Source organism: Acomys minous, assembly GCF_964271855.1.
Source record: "Acomys minous genome assembly, chromosome: 12".
NCBI lineage: Eukaryota > Metazoa > Chordata > Mammalia > Rodentia > Muridae > Acomys > Acomys minous.
The window spans coordinates 46,911,740-46,928,916 of NC_140493.1; the positions used below are offsets into that span (position 1 = coordinate 46,911,740).

The 17,177-nt window shown below is 41.6% G+C and overlaps 1 protein-coding gene across 5 annotated transcripts in view; it reads right to left on the minus strand.

Moving 5' to 3' along the window:
* The window catches only part of DNAAF11 (dynein axonemal assembly factor 11), a 101,185-nt gene that overhangs the window by 59,262 nt on the left and 24,746 nt on the right, over positions 1-17,177 (minus strand). For all 5 annotated transcript variants that reach the window (XM_084751022.1, XM_084751020.1, XM_084751019.1 and 2 more), the window contains exons 4-5: positions 9,100-9,272; positions 2,271-2,500 (exon numbers count right to left, since the gene is read on the minus strand). In XM_084751022.1, the coding sequence (XP_084607148.1) occupies positions 2,271-2,500; positions 9,100-9,272 (403 nt within the window). The remainder of the gene's footprint in view (positions 1-2,270; positions 2,501-9,099; positions 9,273-17,177) is intronic.

Consider the following 17,177-nt stretch of genomic DNA (forward strand, 5'->3'; position numbering starts at 1 on the left):
AAATTAATACTATTATTCTGCTAATTGAACATAATAAGTGACTCTTAGTGGTGCAGAGCTGTAGCCACAGAAGAGAGCACTGCTCACCCAACACCAGAGAGCCTTCTTCCTACAGCAGAGACCCACAGGTAGACACTGTGCAGAGAGTAAGAGACTTTGGAGCACTCAGCTATAAAGGGATGGCTTATCAGACCCCTCCCCTCAAGGCTAAGGGATCTATGTGAAAGAAGAGGCAGAAAGATTTCAAGGGCACAAGGTGATGAATGACCCTAAGGAAATAGCATCTTCCATACACAAGAAGACTGATAAAAACACATGATCTCATAGTAACTGTGATAGTAAACCCAATACCTGCACGGGGTCAAGCCAGACAAAATTCCAACACTTTAAAAAGTGGACCCAAACCTCCACTCTTAACCAAGAAGCTATTTGTAATTGGTAGCAGCTGGAAAGGGAAAGCCAGTTTTCTCCTGTTGAGTATCACTGAAGAAAATAACGCAAACCACTAAAGAATGTTCTTTGCTCTAGAGCTAAAACGTGATGTATCAACCACACTCTAGGGTGGGTCCCATGGGCAGAAGCAGTTGGTCAATACAAATCAGACTCCATGGTGTGGCATACTATGGATGTGGTGTGGCATAGTGTGATGTGTGTGTGCATGCACATGTGTGTGTGTGTGTGTGTGTGTGTGTGTGTGTGTGTGTGTGTGTGTGTGCGCGCGCACGCACGCGCGCATGCAGATGGCTATTGACCACTTGACCACTTCTGTAACCTTTGATGGTGCTACCTTTCTGTCCAGGCAACGAGTCCTCCAACTACATGGCTCCCTACTGAGCTGGGTGGTCAATATCCTTGGTTGATCCTTCTGGGACAACCCCTGCACTTCTGACACTGGCGGTTCAGGCCATAGTCTCTTCCTGAGGCTACTCTCTTGGATAGTACCCCTTTACAGCACGTCAAGCCTGGGTCCTCCTAACACTGATACTTAGCACATGAGACGGTCATGGATCATCACGCTGTGAGATGCTGGCAGTATCCCTCTCATGACCCCAGTCCTCCAGCTGCAGCAACTCATCACCCATCTTTCCCACTATTCATCAGGCTGAGAGGGAAGATGTTCATCTCCCCTTCCTGTAGCCTCTGAATTTCAGGAATAATTTTTTTCCTAAAGCCATGGCGGGGGAGGGGGGGCTTCATTTTCATCCCTAACTAAACCAACGACTCAGCAACATATCAGGGATTCCCTGACCTACATCACTGACACAGCTAGAGTCCAGAGACACAGATGTAATGTCTCAAGGGATTTCCTAAGCAATACAAAAAGTACACAAGTAAGTTTAACTACATTAATAAATATTTCATGGAAATGTCCTTAGGTAGCCCTGGCTGACCTGGAACTCACAGCGACTTGCTCCCTCTGCTTTCCAAATGCTGATGTTAAAGGAGTAGCCACCACACCTGGCTACATTAAGACATATGCTGAGTATATACAAGCTTTGGGACAGCAGACACCACTGTGAATGAAGGGGGAACAGAACATAAAAGGACTCAGTAGGCTTTTTGTCTCTTCCTGATAGTTCATTACTTCTAAGGGATTCACTGCAAGCATACAAACAACTGTCACTTATTCTGTCTGGGTGGAGGAACAATAGCTTCTCCATTCATTGTTTATAAAGCATTTGTATACATCTGAAATATTTTATAATTATTACTTTTTCAATTTCAACAAATATATTATGTAAGTATTTAAAACTTTCTTTATATGGAATGAAATCAATTGACTATAGTAGTGATTTGCTTAAAATAAATACCAGGAAAAATTCAGGTTCACAAAAGATCAATTAGAGGGTTATTAATCATATTTAAAAATGTATTCACTATATAACTGACAGAATAGAATGTTTTATGATGCAATCAGAATTATTCATTTTTATAATTGCATAATTTGCATTTAACTTTTCTAAACTATTTCTGCCTTTGAAATCAAACTACACCTGTTAATTCGTCTTTCCTGTACGTGTTTTAAGAGATTTCTCTGGGGATAATTTCAGATGCAAATGCCAGTTGCTGGTTCGGAAAGGCAATTGTTCTAAGGGAAGAAATCTTTATAGAGTCATCATCATGGGATATTAGTGTTCCATCTACCCGAGATTACTATGATGTTATGTTCTGGAACATAAATGACAGTGACACTATGAACTTGGGGAGGATATGCTGCTGCTGCTGTTTTAATGGGAGTTAACAAGAATGCAAACCACTGATCTACGCACCAAACAGCATGTGTGTCTGTGTACCAACGCCCATCAAAACCTGGGCCACTTTTCTTCTTGTCTTCACTCTCCTGTTCTTCTTCCTCGAGTTTCCTCTGAGCCTCCTCTTTCTCTTTGGCCCGTCTACGGCAGTATGCTTTCTCCTGTTCTCTGATTTGCTGTTCAACTGCTGCGTAGTTCTGCAATGCCTGGATCCTTTCAGACCGCTCTATCTCTTTGCCATCCAACCACTTAAACAAAAATCAACAGACAGCACAGTTATTCAATTCAGCCAAGCAGATGATTCATGCCTGTTAGCCCTAGCAGCCGGCTGGCTGAGACAGGAGGATTTCCAGGAATGCAAGGCCAGACTATGTCAACTTGCAAAGAAGGAAGGAAGGAGGGAAAGAAGAAAAGAAACAAGGAGGAAGGGAAGAAGGATTAGCTCCAAGTTAATTATGATTGGTATATTTTTAAATTAGATATGATAATGCCATGGCAACAGAGAATTAAAACAAAGTAATTAATGGGAAATATCAGAAATATTGCTGTAAATCAATGCTTATTTCAAACAAATAATACAGTTTGCAAAGCAACCTTATTGTAAATAAGCAGGTCTTCTGTCAAAATAATTAATGACAACCTCTCAAAATATTTCTATTAATTGTAAAACTGTTCACTACATTAAGTTGTTGCTGCTTAAGTCAAATCGCAGCTCCTGTGAAAATGGTGTTCTCTAAGTCTGTTCATGGAAAGAATGAGACACATGCTACTCCAACTGATCAGCTTGTATGACACCCTTGAAGACATTAAAGACATTAACAAAGTGTTCCTTGCAATAGACAGTGCTTAATATATATATATATATATATATATATATATATATTCTAAATTAATATATATATGGACATATATATATTCCAAATTAAAATGTAAACAGAGGGTGAGAAGATGGCCCAGTCAGTAAATTTCTTGCTGCACATGTACAGGGACTGTGTTCTACCCCTGGAACCCAGGTAAAACGCTAGGTGTGGTGGTACACACCTATAATTCCAGCACAGTGGAATTGAATACAGTGGCTCTTCAGCCAGCCTGCCCTAATTGCCAAGCCCCAGGTCCCAGTGAGAGACGCTGTATAAAGGCAAACAACAAAAACACACAAGGAGGATTCTGAGCACTTGAATGAGTCTTCTGGCCTATCTACAAACAGATACACCCTCTATGCCCTGACATGAAAACACAAGTACAGACATAAGCAAAAGGCAAAAACAAAATGCAGAGTGGAGAGTCAGGTCTGACTTTCACACATACTCTGGTGCCTCATATTTGACCATGTCCCCTGCATAGGGAGACCTGGTGGCACTCAGAGGAAGGATAGCAGGCTACCAAGAAGAGACTTGATACCCTATGAGCATATACAGGGGGAGGAAATCCCCCTCAGTCACAGTCCTAGCGGAGGGGAGTAAGGGGCAAATGGGAGAGAGGGAAGAATGAGAGGATACAAGGGATGGGATAAGCATTGAGATGTAATAAGAATAAATTAATTTAAAAAATTTTTTAAATGCAGAGTAAAATAAAAAATGTTAAAGCTCCCAGTTCAAAGAGATCGGTTAGCCCAGAGTCATTCCATAGGGAGAGGCAGAGGGATAAGATTGCTATGCTTGACCGACAAAGTCGTTGGTGCCTGTGATCTGGCCACTGTGAATGTCATCTCATCTGGTCAAAGGGACTTGGATGAGATGCAGTTAAAGATCTTGGATGAGTGGACAGCTCCCCATCGGCTTAGGGAGAGCCTATAAGTAAGAAAGCTGGGAGCTCAAGCACCAGCTTTAGAGTTAGTCAACTCTTTGAAAACCCAAAAGTAGCCATAAGGCCAAAGGGACAAGCGCCCTATAGAAGTGGAAAACAGCAAGGCCGGTGTCTCCCCACCCCCATCTCACCCCCATGACCCTACCACCATCTAGATTTCTGCCCAGGGAACAAACGACTTCATACCTCTGACCTTCAGAACCCTAAGGAGAATTTGCCTTATCTTAAGGCACTAAAGTTGTTTCAATCGGCTGAAACAGGAAAAGGGAACCATCACAGAGTGAATTTAATAAGATAAAAACTTAATGAACTATAAAATTTCAAATTACTGAGATGAGTCATATTACACATCAAAATAATAATGAAGAGATTAGAAAACATGTTTTCATGAGACTCCTGTGGCTGCCATGCATAGGCTGTAGATTTGATTTTGAGCTTCCTGGCAGCCAAAGTAAAAGAGAAAAACATCAATAGTTAGATATTTATTTTCACCACCTTTAGTTTTAAAGTATGTTAATTTCTGGCTTTTATCTAATACTCAGCTTTGAAACATTTTTTAATTTTTAATTTTAATTTTATTAATTTTTTCAGATTAGAACTCAATTGTTATCCCATCACTTGTATCCTCCCATTCCTCCCTCCCTCGTCTTTCACCCTATTCCCCTCCCCTAGGTCTATGACTGAAGGGGACCTCCTCCCCCACTATATGGTCACAGGCTATCAAGTCTCATCTTGGTAGTCTGCTTATTCTTTCTTTGAGTGCCACCAGGCCTCCCCAGCAAGGGGAGGTAGCCAAATATGCAGCACCAGAGTTCATGTCAAAGTCAGTCCCCGCTCTCCATATAACTGTGGAGAATGTCCTGTCCATTGGGAAGATCAGAGTAGGGGTTCGATGTTTACTATTGTATTGTCCTTGGTTAGTGCAATAGTTTGAGCAGACCTCCCTGGGCCCTGATCTACCCATCATGATGTTCTTCTTGTAGGTTTCTAGGACATCCTATTGAAACATATTTTCAAAGTGGAGTATCATAATGGATATCTCAAGAAATGTTACATGCTATTGGTACAGAAATATACTAGAAGGGTACCTGGCTTTGCAGAGGCTCTCTTTTTATAGCAGTCTTCCAAGAAGACTGGAGCCATATTGATAAGTTCACCCCCAGTTGCAGCTATTACTTCAGGTAATAAAAAAGTAGTGCTTTACAAAAGTGACTCAGTTTAAGCCAGGTTAAAGGTCTAATCACATTGGAAAACTCTGAATAAAATAGTGACATAATGGAATATATATATCTGTAACCAGCACAATATGTAAATTTTCAAGTAACTAGTAGTATATTTATGTAAATGAGACCATAAAACATTAACATAAATATGGATTAGACATTATTGGATAGGATTGGGAGATTCTGGCTAAGTAGAAAATTTTAACCTAGAATTTTGGTGAACTTTGGGCAGCAAGGTGCTGTTCTTGGTTACATCTGGAGCACATCTGCCTATTTGATTTATAAAGTCTTTATAAATGTTTTAAAATTGTATTCGTTCAGATGCACTGTTTCTAAAAGCACGACAAAAGGTCCCTCTATTATCCTCCAGACTAGAGACCTCATACAGTGAACTTGTTTCATATGTGGGCCTGTGCCCAGCCACCTACCACGGGGAGTCATTTATTTGAAGATTCCTGTTAGGCACTCTTCAAATATGGCCTACGTTTTCTCCACGTCTGAACAACCTCTACTGAGCTACACAGGCCTAGAACACCAAGGGCAATGGGAGCTTTAGCATTTCTGGACCTTCCTCCAGGTATGGTCTCTAGAGTCCCTGCATCTGGACCAGCAATGTGTTCATGCTTAGCGCTGACACCTGTGCATGGGTCCACACTTACTGTTGATAGCTGTGCATGTGTCCATGCACGCTGGTGACAACTGCATGGACCCATGCTTACAGATGATAATTGCACATGGGTCACCGCAGAGGAAAGCAACTGAGCTTGCCTCAGGGCCTCACTGAGATCCTCTGCAGGAGCAATCAACATCCCATCAAGAGAAGAGTAAAATAAAACAGGCCACAGCTCACAGGTAAGGACCATGAGTGTGCTACATGAGTGTGCAGTGTGCTACAAAGATTGGTGCCCATTCACTACATGGAGGGCTGCAGACCTCAGAAAACTCTTGCAAAAAGGGGTCTCCTTGTACATCCTCTGTTAGGCTGAGGAGGTACCTCAATATTTGACTGTTTGGACATAGGGGCAGTGTGGGTATAATTCATTTGGGAGAAAATACCATATTGGAGTGGTGTGGGCTTAATCTCATGTATAACTGGTGTCATTACCAAAAAACTCCATGTGAAGGAACAGAGGCCTAAGAACACTGTGAGAAGGCCAAGGCTAAGGCTAAGGCAGGGCAGAGTGGTGCATGCATAAGCCAAGCTCTGCAAGCTAAGCCTAGTAGGTAGGGGATAGGCCTAGGGTCTCCCTTGTAGACCTCAGAGGGACCCAACACAGCCTGTTTTTCTAGAACTTTCTCTGGACCATTTGGTGTCCAGAGCTATGGGATGAATCTGTCATTTAAGGCACAGATGCTTTTCACACTGCAACCCTAGCAAATTAGCACATCGGCTACCACCATTCCTTCCAGAAAGTCCTCACAGACTCTGAGGGAAATGGTAAGTAAGATTCTAGAGTGCTTTGCTCTGTTTTTAAGTATCAGCAAATGCATTCACCAACATTATTTTTCACAGAGGCCTGTTGTAGAAGCTGTGCGAGGGTAGTCTCCTGAAAGACTTGATACGATGGGTTACATTAACTCAGAGAGAAGCAGTGTGTGTGTGTGTGTGTGTGTGTGTGTGTGTGTGTGTGTGTGTGTTGGACAGTGGAAGGTTAGCATCAGATACAGGGAGTGCAGTACCCTCCTGCTGTTCCACTTTCCAGGTGTGTCAGGTCAAATGATAAAGGAGGGGCAATTCTGTGAGCCCCAACTTCCTGTCCCTAAAGCACTTGAGTATCTCCTGTATGGATCAGGGACATCAGAGACACCATGCAGAGAGCCCTGCTGTACTACTCATGGTCATTTTTCATTATGTAGTGATATGTCACAATCCTGTCCTGATCACAGCAGCATAGACAAGCTGAGTTGTGGTACCTGTGTGGTCCCAGTCTAACCCTGATTCCTTCAGGTCAAGACTCACAGCTTCAGTCTCCAGGATCCATTTCGAGAATATTCCACTTCACACCATTCATTTTCTAGGAAAACCTCATGTGATGATGGCCATCTAGCTTATGTGTTAAAATGGTTTCTCTCTTATTCTAGGCTCAATTATCCGATTCATTTTCATAGTCTAAGAAATTTTACATGACAAGAAAATTGTTCTATAATCTAGCAGTCAGCAATTTCCCAACTACAGAAAATGCTGAAGATGAAGGAACACAAAGCCTCTGAAAATTAATCCAATGGATGTCACAAAACCAATGAATTCTTCTATTCTTATTGTAGAAGGCTAAGAAACTTCAGACTTTTGTGAAAATTAATATTCTAGGTTATGTACTTTCTCTAGAATCACATTTTCCTAAATATTAGATCTAAAATTATTCTAAATAATATTAGTTCTAAAGTTACAAGATTTGTGGGAGACAGTGGCAAAATGTGAGCATATTTTGATATACAACTTAGTTTTAACCATCGTCCCAAATTTATAATTCCTTCTTCAAAGTGTCTTGGAAAAATCTATAATGTCTCCCTGTGTTTAGGGGATCATAGCAAAGTTCTCTAGAGCTGGGTAGCAGGCTCAGTTGTTATAGTGCTTGCCTGTCCATAGCATAAAGATATGGATCTGATGCCTAGAATTCACATAAAAATGCCAGCCGTGGTGGCACAAGGTTATTCCTAGCATGTAGCGGAGCAGATACAGGAAGATCCTTGGGTTTCACTGACCAGTCAGTGAGCTCCAGGCCAATGGGATACCTTACCTCAAAAGAGGTGGATCCAGAGAATGACACTGTAGTTGTTCTGACTTACACACACACACACACACACACACACACACACACACACACTATATATATATATATATATATATATATATATATATATATATATATATGGAAGTATCTCTTGGAGTTCTGTGAGCTGCCCAAACAAATTAAGGAAAGCTGAAGAAGGGCTCATGGAAACCCTAGATATATGTTAGAAGTACAGATTAAAAAGTACTGGGGCTCATGGCTGGGAGGCAATCAGGCTTGGGATATGATCTGAACACCATCTCCATGTGGCATCTGGAGTGAACTACATTAAGGATACCCAGATGCTGAATAAATAGCACGTTGTTTGAGGTGCACAAGAAACCCTGGCACATTTGGGGTCAGAAATCTCCTATCATCCGATGTGAGAACAGAGTTGGGAAATGAAAGCAACTGCTTTTGTTAGACACACAGAGCAGAACAGTGCTCCACAGGCATGTGTTCTGAAGCATCACCCACAGGTTTGTTAGATATGTCAGTCTTAGGGCCTTTGTCATTCAGACCCAACTCAGAAGTCTTGAGGATGGGCTGTGTTTGCCTCAGTTTGACTGTTTGGCTATTGTTGATGTTTCCAGGCCAATCTCATTGTGCAGGCTTGGCTGGCTTGGAACTCACTGTGTAGACCAGGTTTTTCTCCCTGCTGCCCTAATGTTTCTTCTCCACCTCGCAAATGCTGGGATTGCAATGGTGAGTATTAGCAGTAATGAAGGGTGTGCTTCAAAACGTGACTCACCTGGCCAATAAACGGCTACATTCAGTGTTCTGATGAGTCAATACAGCAATATGTGCCTTACCTTTCAAAGATCTGTTCAAGTTTCAAAAACAATGTCAGAGATTTAGAAAGAAAAGAATGAGATTATATTCTCTAGAATATTCCAATCTCTGAAGCAACAAATTGTGCCTAACAGTTCCACAAAGATACAAGGAATTACTGTGGTTGCTTCTTCTCATTTTTCTGTGCATTCCTTTGTCTTTCTTTCTTTCTTTCTTTCTTTTTTGTTTGTTTTTTGCATCTTTACTCTTGAGTACCTTTAACTGTTGTAAGGTCACCACCACAAACTGCCTGTAGCCATCGAAATCAGCACACGGGTTGCCCATGAGGAAGAGCTCCTTCAGATGAATATTGTGGGTCAGAGTTTTAATGCTGCTCAGTTCGCCAATGAAATTTACAGTCAAGTCAAGTTTTGTCAGCCACTCACATCCTGTTAGGAGAAAGATAGAAAAAGAAAAACAGAGAATAATGACAGTGGTAACAAATTTGTGCAATAGCAAATGATAGATGGAATAGTTGTAATATTTTTATCTCCTAATTGATTGACATCATTTACCAATGAGTGATTTTTTTAGGAATTTCAACTCAAAATATTAGTCTTATCTCACTTTTTAAATGTAAAGTTTTTCAACCCCCTTAGTTCTTCTAGGTAGGGGAAGAATCATTTCCAGCTCTTATCTGTAACCCCCGCCGACTAAAGTTTAGATTTGCTCATTACTTGAATCAGAAAAAAGCAATGGAGCTAGCTGGACATGGTGCACACCCTTGTAATCCCAGCACTCAGGGAGGCAGAGGCAGGTGGATCTCTGTTGAGTTTAAGGCCAGCCTGGTCTACAAAGTGAGCTCAGGACAGGCAAAGCTACACAAGGAAACCCTGTTTAAAAAAAAAAAGCAATGTATCCATGGCTACTAGGGTAGGCATCATACAGAGATGGTGCCTGGAGTCTACCTTCTTGAGTGTTTTACTGGGAGCTTAGCACATTTCATCGAGGCAATGATGATGGGAAGTGCCCCCAAAGAAAAGACATCTTCTAAAAGTAATGCAACAAGATTATTTCCAATTATCTAGAAGAATCACTTGCTCTAAGGGCATCAGAAACTTTCAACAAGGCCAGGTGTGGTGGCACATGCCTTTAATCCCAACACTCAGGAGGCAGAGGCAGACAGATAACTGTGAGTTCAAGGCCATCCTGGTCTACAAAGTGAGTTCAGGACAGCTAGGGCTATGCAGAGAAACCTTGTCTTGAAAAAAAATTTTTTTAAACTATCAATGAAAGTAAAAAATAAAATATTTTAAAGCCCTGTTGAAAAATATAAAAAGTGAGTACCAGCATCTGTCCTGATCCCCTGCTGAGTGGAGACTCTCAGAGGATATCTATGTTGGGCTAATACCCACTTATAACTGAGTATATGCCAATTGTGTCTTTCTGGGCCTGGGTTATCTCACTCAAGATGATCATTTCTAGTTCCATCCATTTGCCTGCAAATTTCAAGATTTCCTTGTTTTTTAATAACTGAGTAGTATTCCACTGTGTAAATGTACCACAGTTTCTTTATCCATTCTTGGGTTGAGGACATCTCAAGAAGACCATTATAGCTGGTGGATCTGGACCAAGGAGGGCCAGTACAAACTGTTGCACCAACCAAGGACAATGCATGCAGTAAACCTGGAACTCCATGTTCAGATCAAGCCAATGGACAGCTCGTTCTGCATGGTTATGAGGAGAGCAGAGACTGCCTCTGACATAAACTCTGTTGCTACCAATTTGATCACTTCCCCTTGCTGGGGAGGCCAGGCAGGTACACAGAGGAAAAGGAAGCAGGCTATCTGGATGAGACTTGATAGGCTGTGGTCATGCGTGGGGGGGTAGGTACCCTCTGTCAGAGGTCTAGGGGAGGAAAATAAGGCAAATAGGGAAGGAAGGTGAGAGGGAGGGAAGGAAGGAAGGAGGGAGAGAGGAAGGGAATGGGAAGATACAAGCGAGGGGATAATAATCAGGATATATCTAAATAAATTATATATATATATATATATATATATATATATATATATAGAGAGAGAGAGAGAGAGAGAGAGAGAGAGAGCGCTAGGTGAGGTGTTGCATGCCTATAATCCCAGTACTCAGTGAGACAGAGGCAGATGGATCTCTATGAGTTTGAGGCCAGCCTGGTCTAAAAACTAAGTCCAGGACAGCTAAGGCTACACAGAGAAACCCTGTCTCAAAAAACCAATATTTGAGTTAAGTTCTCTTTCATTCAATAGGAACTTGGGAAGTTGGAAGTCAATCCTTGGAGTTAGACAGACAGACATAAATTCTAATCCTAGTTCTGTTTTATCCTTGATGAAGTTAGAAGCCCTAGCCTCCCTGTCTGCAGAATTGCAGTGATGTGAGAAGTGCTATTTGTTGGCAGGGACTGTGGAGATGGGATGGTTCAAGTTCCGTGCTTAGCACAGCACCTGAGCCCAGAGAGCTTCAGTATACAGAGGGCACAGTGGCACTCCTCACATGTACCTATGGGGAAAGAAGGAGGCAGGACCTGCTTCTCAACTGTCCGCGATTGTGGCTGAACTAAGGGAAGGCTGACCTGATTCACATGGCAGCCCCTATGGGCTGGTTCAGTAAAGGCTGTCACTCCTGGTGACTGAATTGTGCTTGTCGGGATTTCATGGCCTTCAATATCTTAAGATTAAATCCAAGAATTCAATGCACCCTGACCCAGTGCAAACTTAGTTCTCCAAACTTCTATAGATCCTTCATCCCCTCTGCTTTTCGATTACACTATTTTTCTGTTGTTTTCCTGTGGTTATTCAACCTGAGGTAAACTTGTCCATGTCAGCAAAACGGACTCAGTTCACAGTGGTGCATAGCTCTGCAGTCGTGTCTCTTTGGGTGAGTGTGACCTCATTTCTCAAAGATACATAATGGGGCTATATTATTACATCATAGTTCCCCTTCACCGCTCCTTGATTTCAGCACTTGACTCCACCTTGGCCTTGGAAGGAGGTCATTTACAAGGGCAGCTTATAAATGGGTACACAGTTGGTGATAATGACACCCCACCTCCCAATTTTTCTCAGATATTTCCTATGTACAAAACCTACTATGAGCACTCTAATTTTGGTTCTTACTAACTTTTCTTTTTTTTTTTTACATTTTTTTCTCCTTTATTAATTTATTCTTGTTACATCTCAATGGTTATCCCATCCCTTGTATCCTCCCATTCTTCCCTCCCTCCCATTTTCCCCTTATTCCCCTCCCCTATGACTGTTCCTGAGGGGGATTTCCTCCCCCTGTATATGTTCATAGGGTATCAAGTCTCTTCTTGGTAACCTGCTGTCCTTCCTCTGAGTGCCACCAGGGCTCCCCCTCCAGGGGACATGGTCAAAGGTGAGGCACCAGAGTATGTGAGAAAGTAATATTCCGCTCTCCACTCTACTGTGGAGAGTGTTCTGTCCATTGTCTAAATATGGGTAGGGGTTTAAGGTTTACCGCCTGTATTGTCCTTGGCTGGTGCCTTAGTTTGAGCAGGACCCCTGTGCCCAAATCTGCCTATCATAATGTTCTACATGTAGGCTTCTAGGACCCTCTGGATCCTTCTACATGACAGAGAGAACTCAACGTCTTGCCATGCTACAAATCAAGTCAGGGTTCAGAGACTGCAAAGAGCACACGAGGACAAGGAAGTCCATTTGGAAAGGCTGCTCTGGCCATGTAGGAATGATGTAAACATCAAACCAAAATAGTGCAATCTCCTGAATTAACGCAATGGCATATTCTACTGAATAAAGCAAAGATACATGCATCTAGAATGTAAGAAATAATGAACAAACTAAGTGGAGAAGGTGAAGTTCTTGATTAAAGTCAAATATCATCAAACAAATGTGTAATAATGGAACTACAGGATCGTTAATGAATATATTAAAACTAACACATAAAAGTACGATAAGGGACAAGATGTTCATGTAATTTCTTAATTTCTTCCCATCAATTTACCATTAACTAAAATATGAAATGTAGAAGCTAGAGTGACAAATTAGACACTGACTGTCCTTTGGTTCTTTTTGTGACATTTAGACATTCTCTAATGTTTTAATTCTCTGCATAACTTTTGTCTTTTCTGATATTTTATTGTAATGTGATTGAATGCTCATCTTTTGTTATAATCTGACCTCCCTGAACACTAGGGAATTGTCTTAAAAACTGCTTTGCCTGCTACATACAAGAAGCTCTTTAGCATAATATGAAAGGTTAAGAAATATTTGTGGCAGAAAGAAAGCAATGGAGGAAGCAAGCGAAGGAAGGAGCGAAGAGAACAGTGAAGACAGAGGAAGATCAATAACGGATGATTGAGCAGGTCATGGTGTGTTGTCACAGCAATAGAAACCCCAAGACAGTCATGTTAAGGTTCCCAAACTAAAGCTTTTATGTACCTCATATTTGGGTCTCTAAATAAAATAATTTGTCACTGCTAAGATGGGAGTGGCCTAGGCTGGGCTGAACTTGGATCCACAATAGTGGAAAGGGATACTCTTTTTAAAAACAATAATTTTGGTTTGTTTTATCTTTAAGTTTTAGCATGAAGGTTCTATAATCTTGGTTTAACAGTATTTTGTTTCTACATATTATATACGTGTGTGTGTGTAATAAATTGTATATATACATGATAGAGCTATGCATGAAAGGATATGCTTTAAATTGGCTCACAAAATAATGAGCTATCACGTAAAATGAACCTAGGAATTGAGTTCATAAAGCACCATGAGTTTTAGGACAAAGTCCCAGCTCCAACAGCCCAACAAACTCCTATCAGCCACTGGTCCCAAAACAATAGAGATGAGTAATGGTGAGGGTGAGAGAAAGAGAGAGAGAGAGAGAGAGAGAGAGAGAGAGAGAGAGAGAGAGAGAGAGAGAGAGAGAGAGAGAGAGAAGGTATCATCAACGTGGCCATGTTGGTAGGGGAAAATGAAAAGGTCTAAAAACTTTGGGGTACTGACAGATCTTTAAATTTAAACAGAAAAAAATGGGACAATGGGTAAGAGGTGCATGTAAGTACATAGTCATGGTCAATGTGTGCCCCACTAATCCTCTTAGGAGTTATGGTGTGCAAGGTGGTCATAAAACATCCTTATCACCAAGGGGACAAGCTCTCTCACTGACTATCTTCCTGCCCACACAGACTCAATGCTATCACATCCTGATGACAAGCTTTCCTGGTGCTGTGGGGCACAAAACATCTGGCTTCTGAGTGCACACAATGTGACATTACAGGACAACTGTAAGCTGAACTCCCCGGGGAGAGGAAGCACTTGTATTGATCGTGGCTGGTTGGCTGACCCTGACTAGAACCCTGTGACTGTGGAAAGCTGGAACACGGCACACATGAAGCTTAATTGTCTCAGATATCTTTAGTCCCTTCAAAGCCATTTAGCACTCACCTTCTGTATGTGACCCTGTGACCTTTCGACTACCAGGCAAAACCTTTGTAATGTGTGAAATTAGCAGAGCATGAGCCTCCAGCAACTCAAAAGCCATCAGGAAGCATCAAAACCTACAGCAATGGTTTCCCTGCTTTGCTGTAACCCAGTGACCTGAGGTCTCCAATAACATTTGATAGATGACTTTATTCAGTGACTATAGAAATTCATGTAAACATCTACTTTGAACACATTATTGGGGAAATCCTTTTAGGCTATTTCTCAGCCATGCTCCTTCTATTTGGTTCAGAATAAACAATCTCTCATTACTCGTAAGGTGTGGCACTGGTGTTACATTTACTTTGGGAGGCTCTGCAAAACATTTAATGCTGTTTTTCTTTCATCTAAGAAAAGGCTGATTTCCAACATTCCAACAAGAGGAAAACTTCATGGTTTGGGATTTTGATACAATTTCATGCATGAAGGACTCCCCATGTGTTCATAATAGTTTTTTTTCCTTTTTAACAAATCTTCACTTTGCTTAGACTTGGCTTAAAAGTAAACAATTAAACCATGTGTTCCATGCTATAGATGATGGTGTCCCTAAGTAGCCAAACTTTACTAAGCCTCCATGGCCAAGGCAAGCATTCTCTCCTCTAGCCTTTGCCTTCTATCCTGAATAAGACCAGCCACTGACTCCAGGGATCTGAGGCCATGGAAATCAACATGGTGGCTGCCTCAGGTGGGACCGCAGCTTAAACACTTTGTATCCTTCCCTTCTGCCCAGGTTAGGGGAGCATGGCTCTGGGGTTGGAGGAGTAGTTACTTCATTCTATCCTGGCAAATCCTAAACAGAGAAATAGGTAAAGAAAAATAGAGATAGGTTTTTTTTTCCTTTGCTTTCCATTTCATCCTTCTCTTGCCAAATTCCTCCTCCTCCTCCTCCTCCTCTTCCTCCTCCTCTTCCTCCTCCTCCTTACCATATAGGCAAAGAAGAAAGAAGGGGGAAAGGCCACCATTTCCTTTTTAAAATCAGGCTTTTATTGTAGCAGATGGGCTAAATACAGACATCCTTCTTCCTCTTTTCTCAACATCTAGCCCTTCAAATCAAACCAAAAGCATATGCATGAAAAAAAAAAAAAAAGATGCCTCTTCTTTCTTTACTGCCCCTCTACATATCCCTAATCTGGATATGCATGTGCTCAAACTACCCAGTACCCACTTCCTCCCCATTCCCTTTAGAGCTGGGAGGCACAGTACAGAAAGGGAGCACCAGTGAAAGGCTGGGGGCTCACTGCTGACTGCAGTTTACAAAGTTCAAAACACAATAGCAGCGATGTTGCCCTCTAGTGGCAAATGGTCAGAAGATCGGTGGCAAGGGAAGTCCCCAGTCCTGCAACAACCTCCCAACAAAAACAAGCCCTGGATAATCCAAAAGAGTGAGAGTTGTTGTTAATGTTTTGACACTTACATTAAAATTTATTACCAAAGCATACATGCCAAGTAAATGCTGTCATTATATCTGGCCACAAGCTAGCAGTGACAGAACTGTCGAGTACAACAGTAGTGACTGACTACTCTTCTAAACAGGAAGGCACTGATAGAGCTCTGAGTCACAGTTCTGACTCTGAATCTGGGGCTTTTATAAAGACAATTTCCAGGTCTTGAGGATAGAAATTCAAAAGGAAGAATGTGTGTTTATGACTGCTGTTACATCACTGAGATACTCTTTCTGCATGGGGAAGCAAAGGGACTGAACCTGCTGTGTCCCAAGTGAACTCCTCCCAGTTTTAGCTATTGACAGATGGGAGTGGGGTGGCAGCACAGCTTGCCTGCCTCTGCTCCACGCCCCTCACTCTGCAGCAAGGCTGCCAGTTAGCATGCTCCACCCACTCACGGGGCACACAGCCCTGCCTCGAAGAAGAGAGGTTGGCTGGGAAAACTGAACCTCACCCCTGGAAGCCCACACCAGCCACTGGACACACTGATCCTCTGTGGTCACTGTGAGACCTGGTGCTACTGCCTAAAGAAAACAGCACAGAATAGAAAGTAGCAATAAAGAGAAGGCATTCAGAGAATAGAAGAGATTAAAATCAGAGTTCTCACTATATCAAAAAAAATATTAGATGATATTTAATCCATCAAATAACAACAACACTATAGAAAGCAACAATCAGTACAGGAGTCTGTGAGGAGGATGAAAATTGTGGCCAAACCAAAGGGTTAATTTTGCAAATGAAATGAATTCTAGAATGAGAAAGAATTAACATAATTATTCTGGGATTTAAATCTGGTGAGACATCTCAGACTGCAGAATAAAAAGACAAACCGGTTTAAATAGACATGCAGCTTAAGAGGAATGGAAGATCAGATGAATACAATGAAATCCAATTAATAGAGAGGAGTTATGAGAAGAAGATAGGAATGATTAGAGAAATAAAGATATTAGAGAAAGAAAGACAGAGAAAGAAAGGATATCAGAAAATAAGAAAGGAAGAACAAAGAACAAGAAGCAAGAGAGAAAAGGAAAATGTCAAGAATTCTTTGTCTAGGAAACTACCCTTCAAAATATTTATTTTATGAGTAAACAAAAACTAAGGTTTTTTTTTCAAAGAATATCTACCATACAGAAGAACATTAAATGACATATTTTGGATTGAAAGGAAGACACTGGAGAATAGCTCAAATTCATATGAAAATATCAGAGCCAGCCTGTCAACTGTTGTGGGTGGGGCTTGTGCAGTCACAGTGGGAAATTCCAGGGCTACAGCCACTAGGTGGCTACCCAGTGCTCTGGCCCAGGGAAGCTTCCACAGGGAAGCTTCCACGTGTAAAAGCTATTCCAATCTTGGGCTCGATGGGCCATTGAGGAGAGCTACCCATTATGGTGAAGGCAGAGTTCAATCTACAGCATCTGCA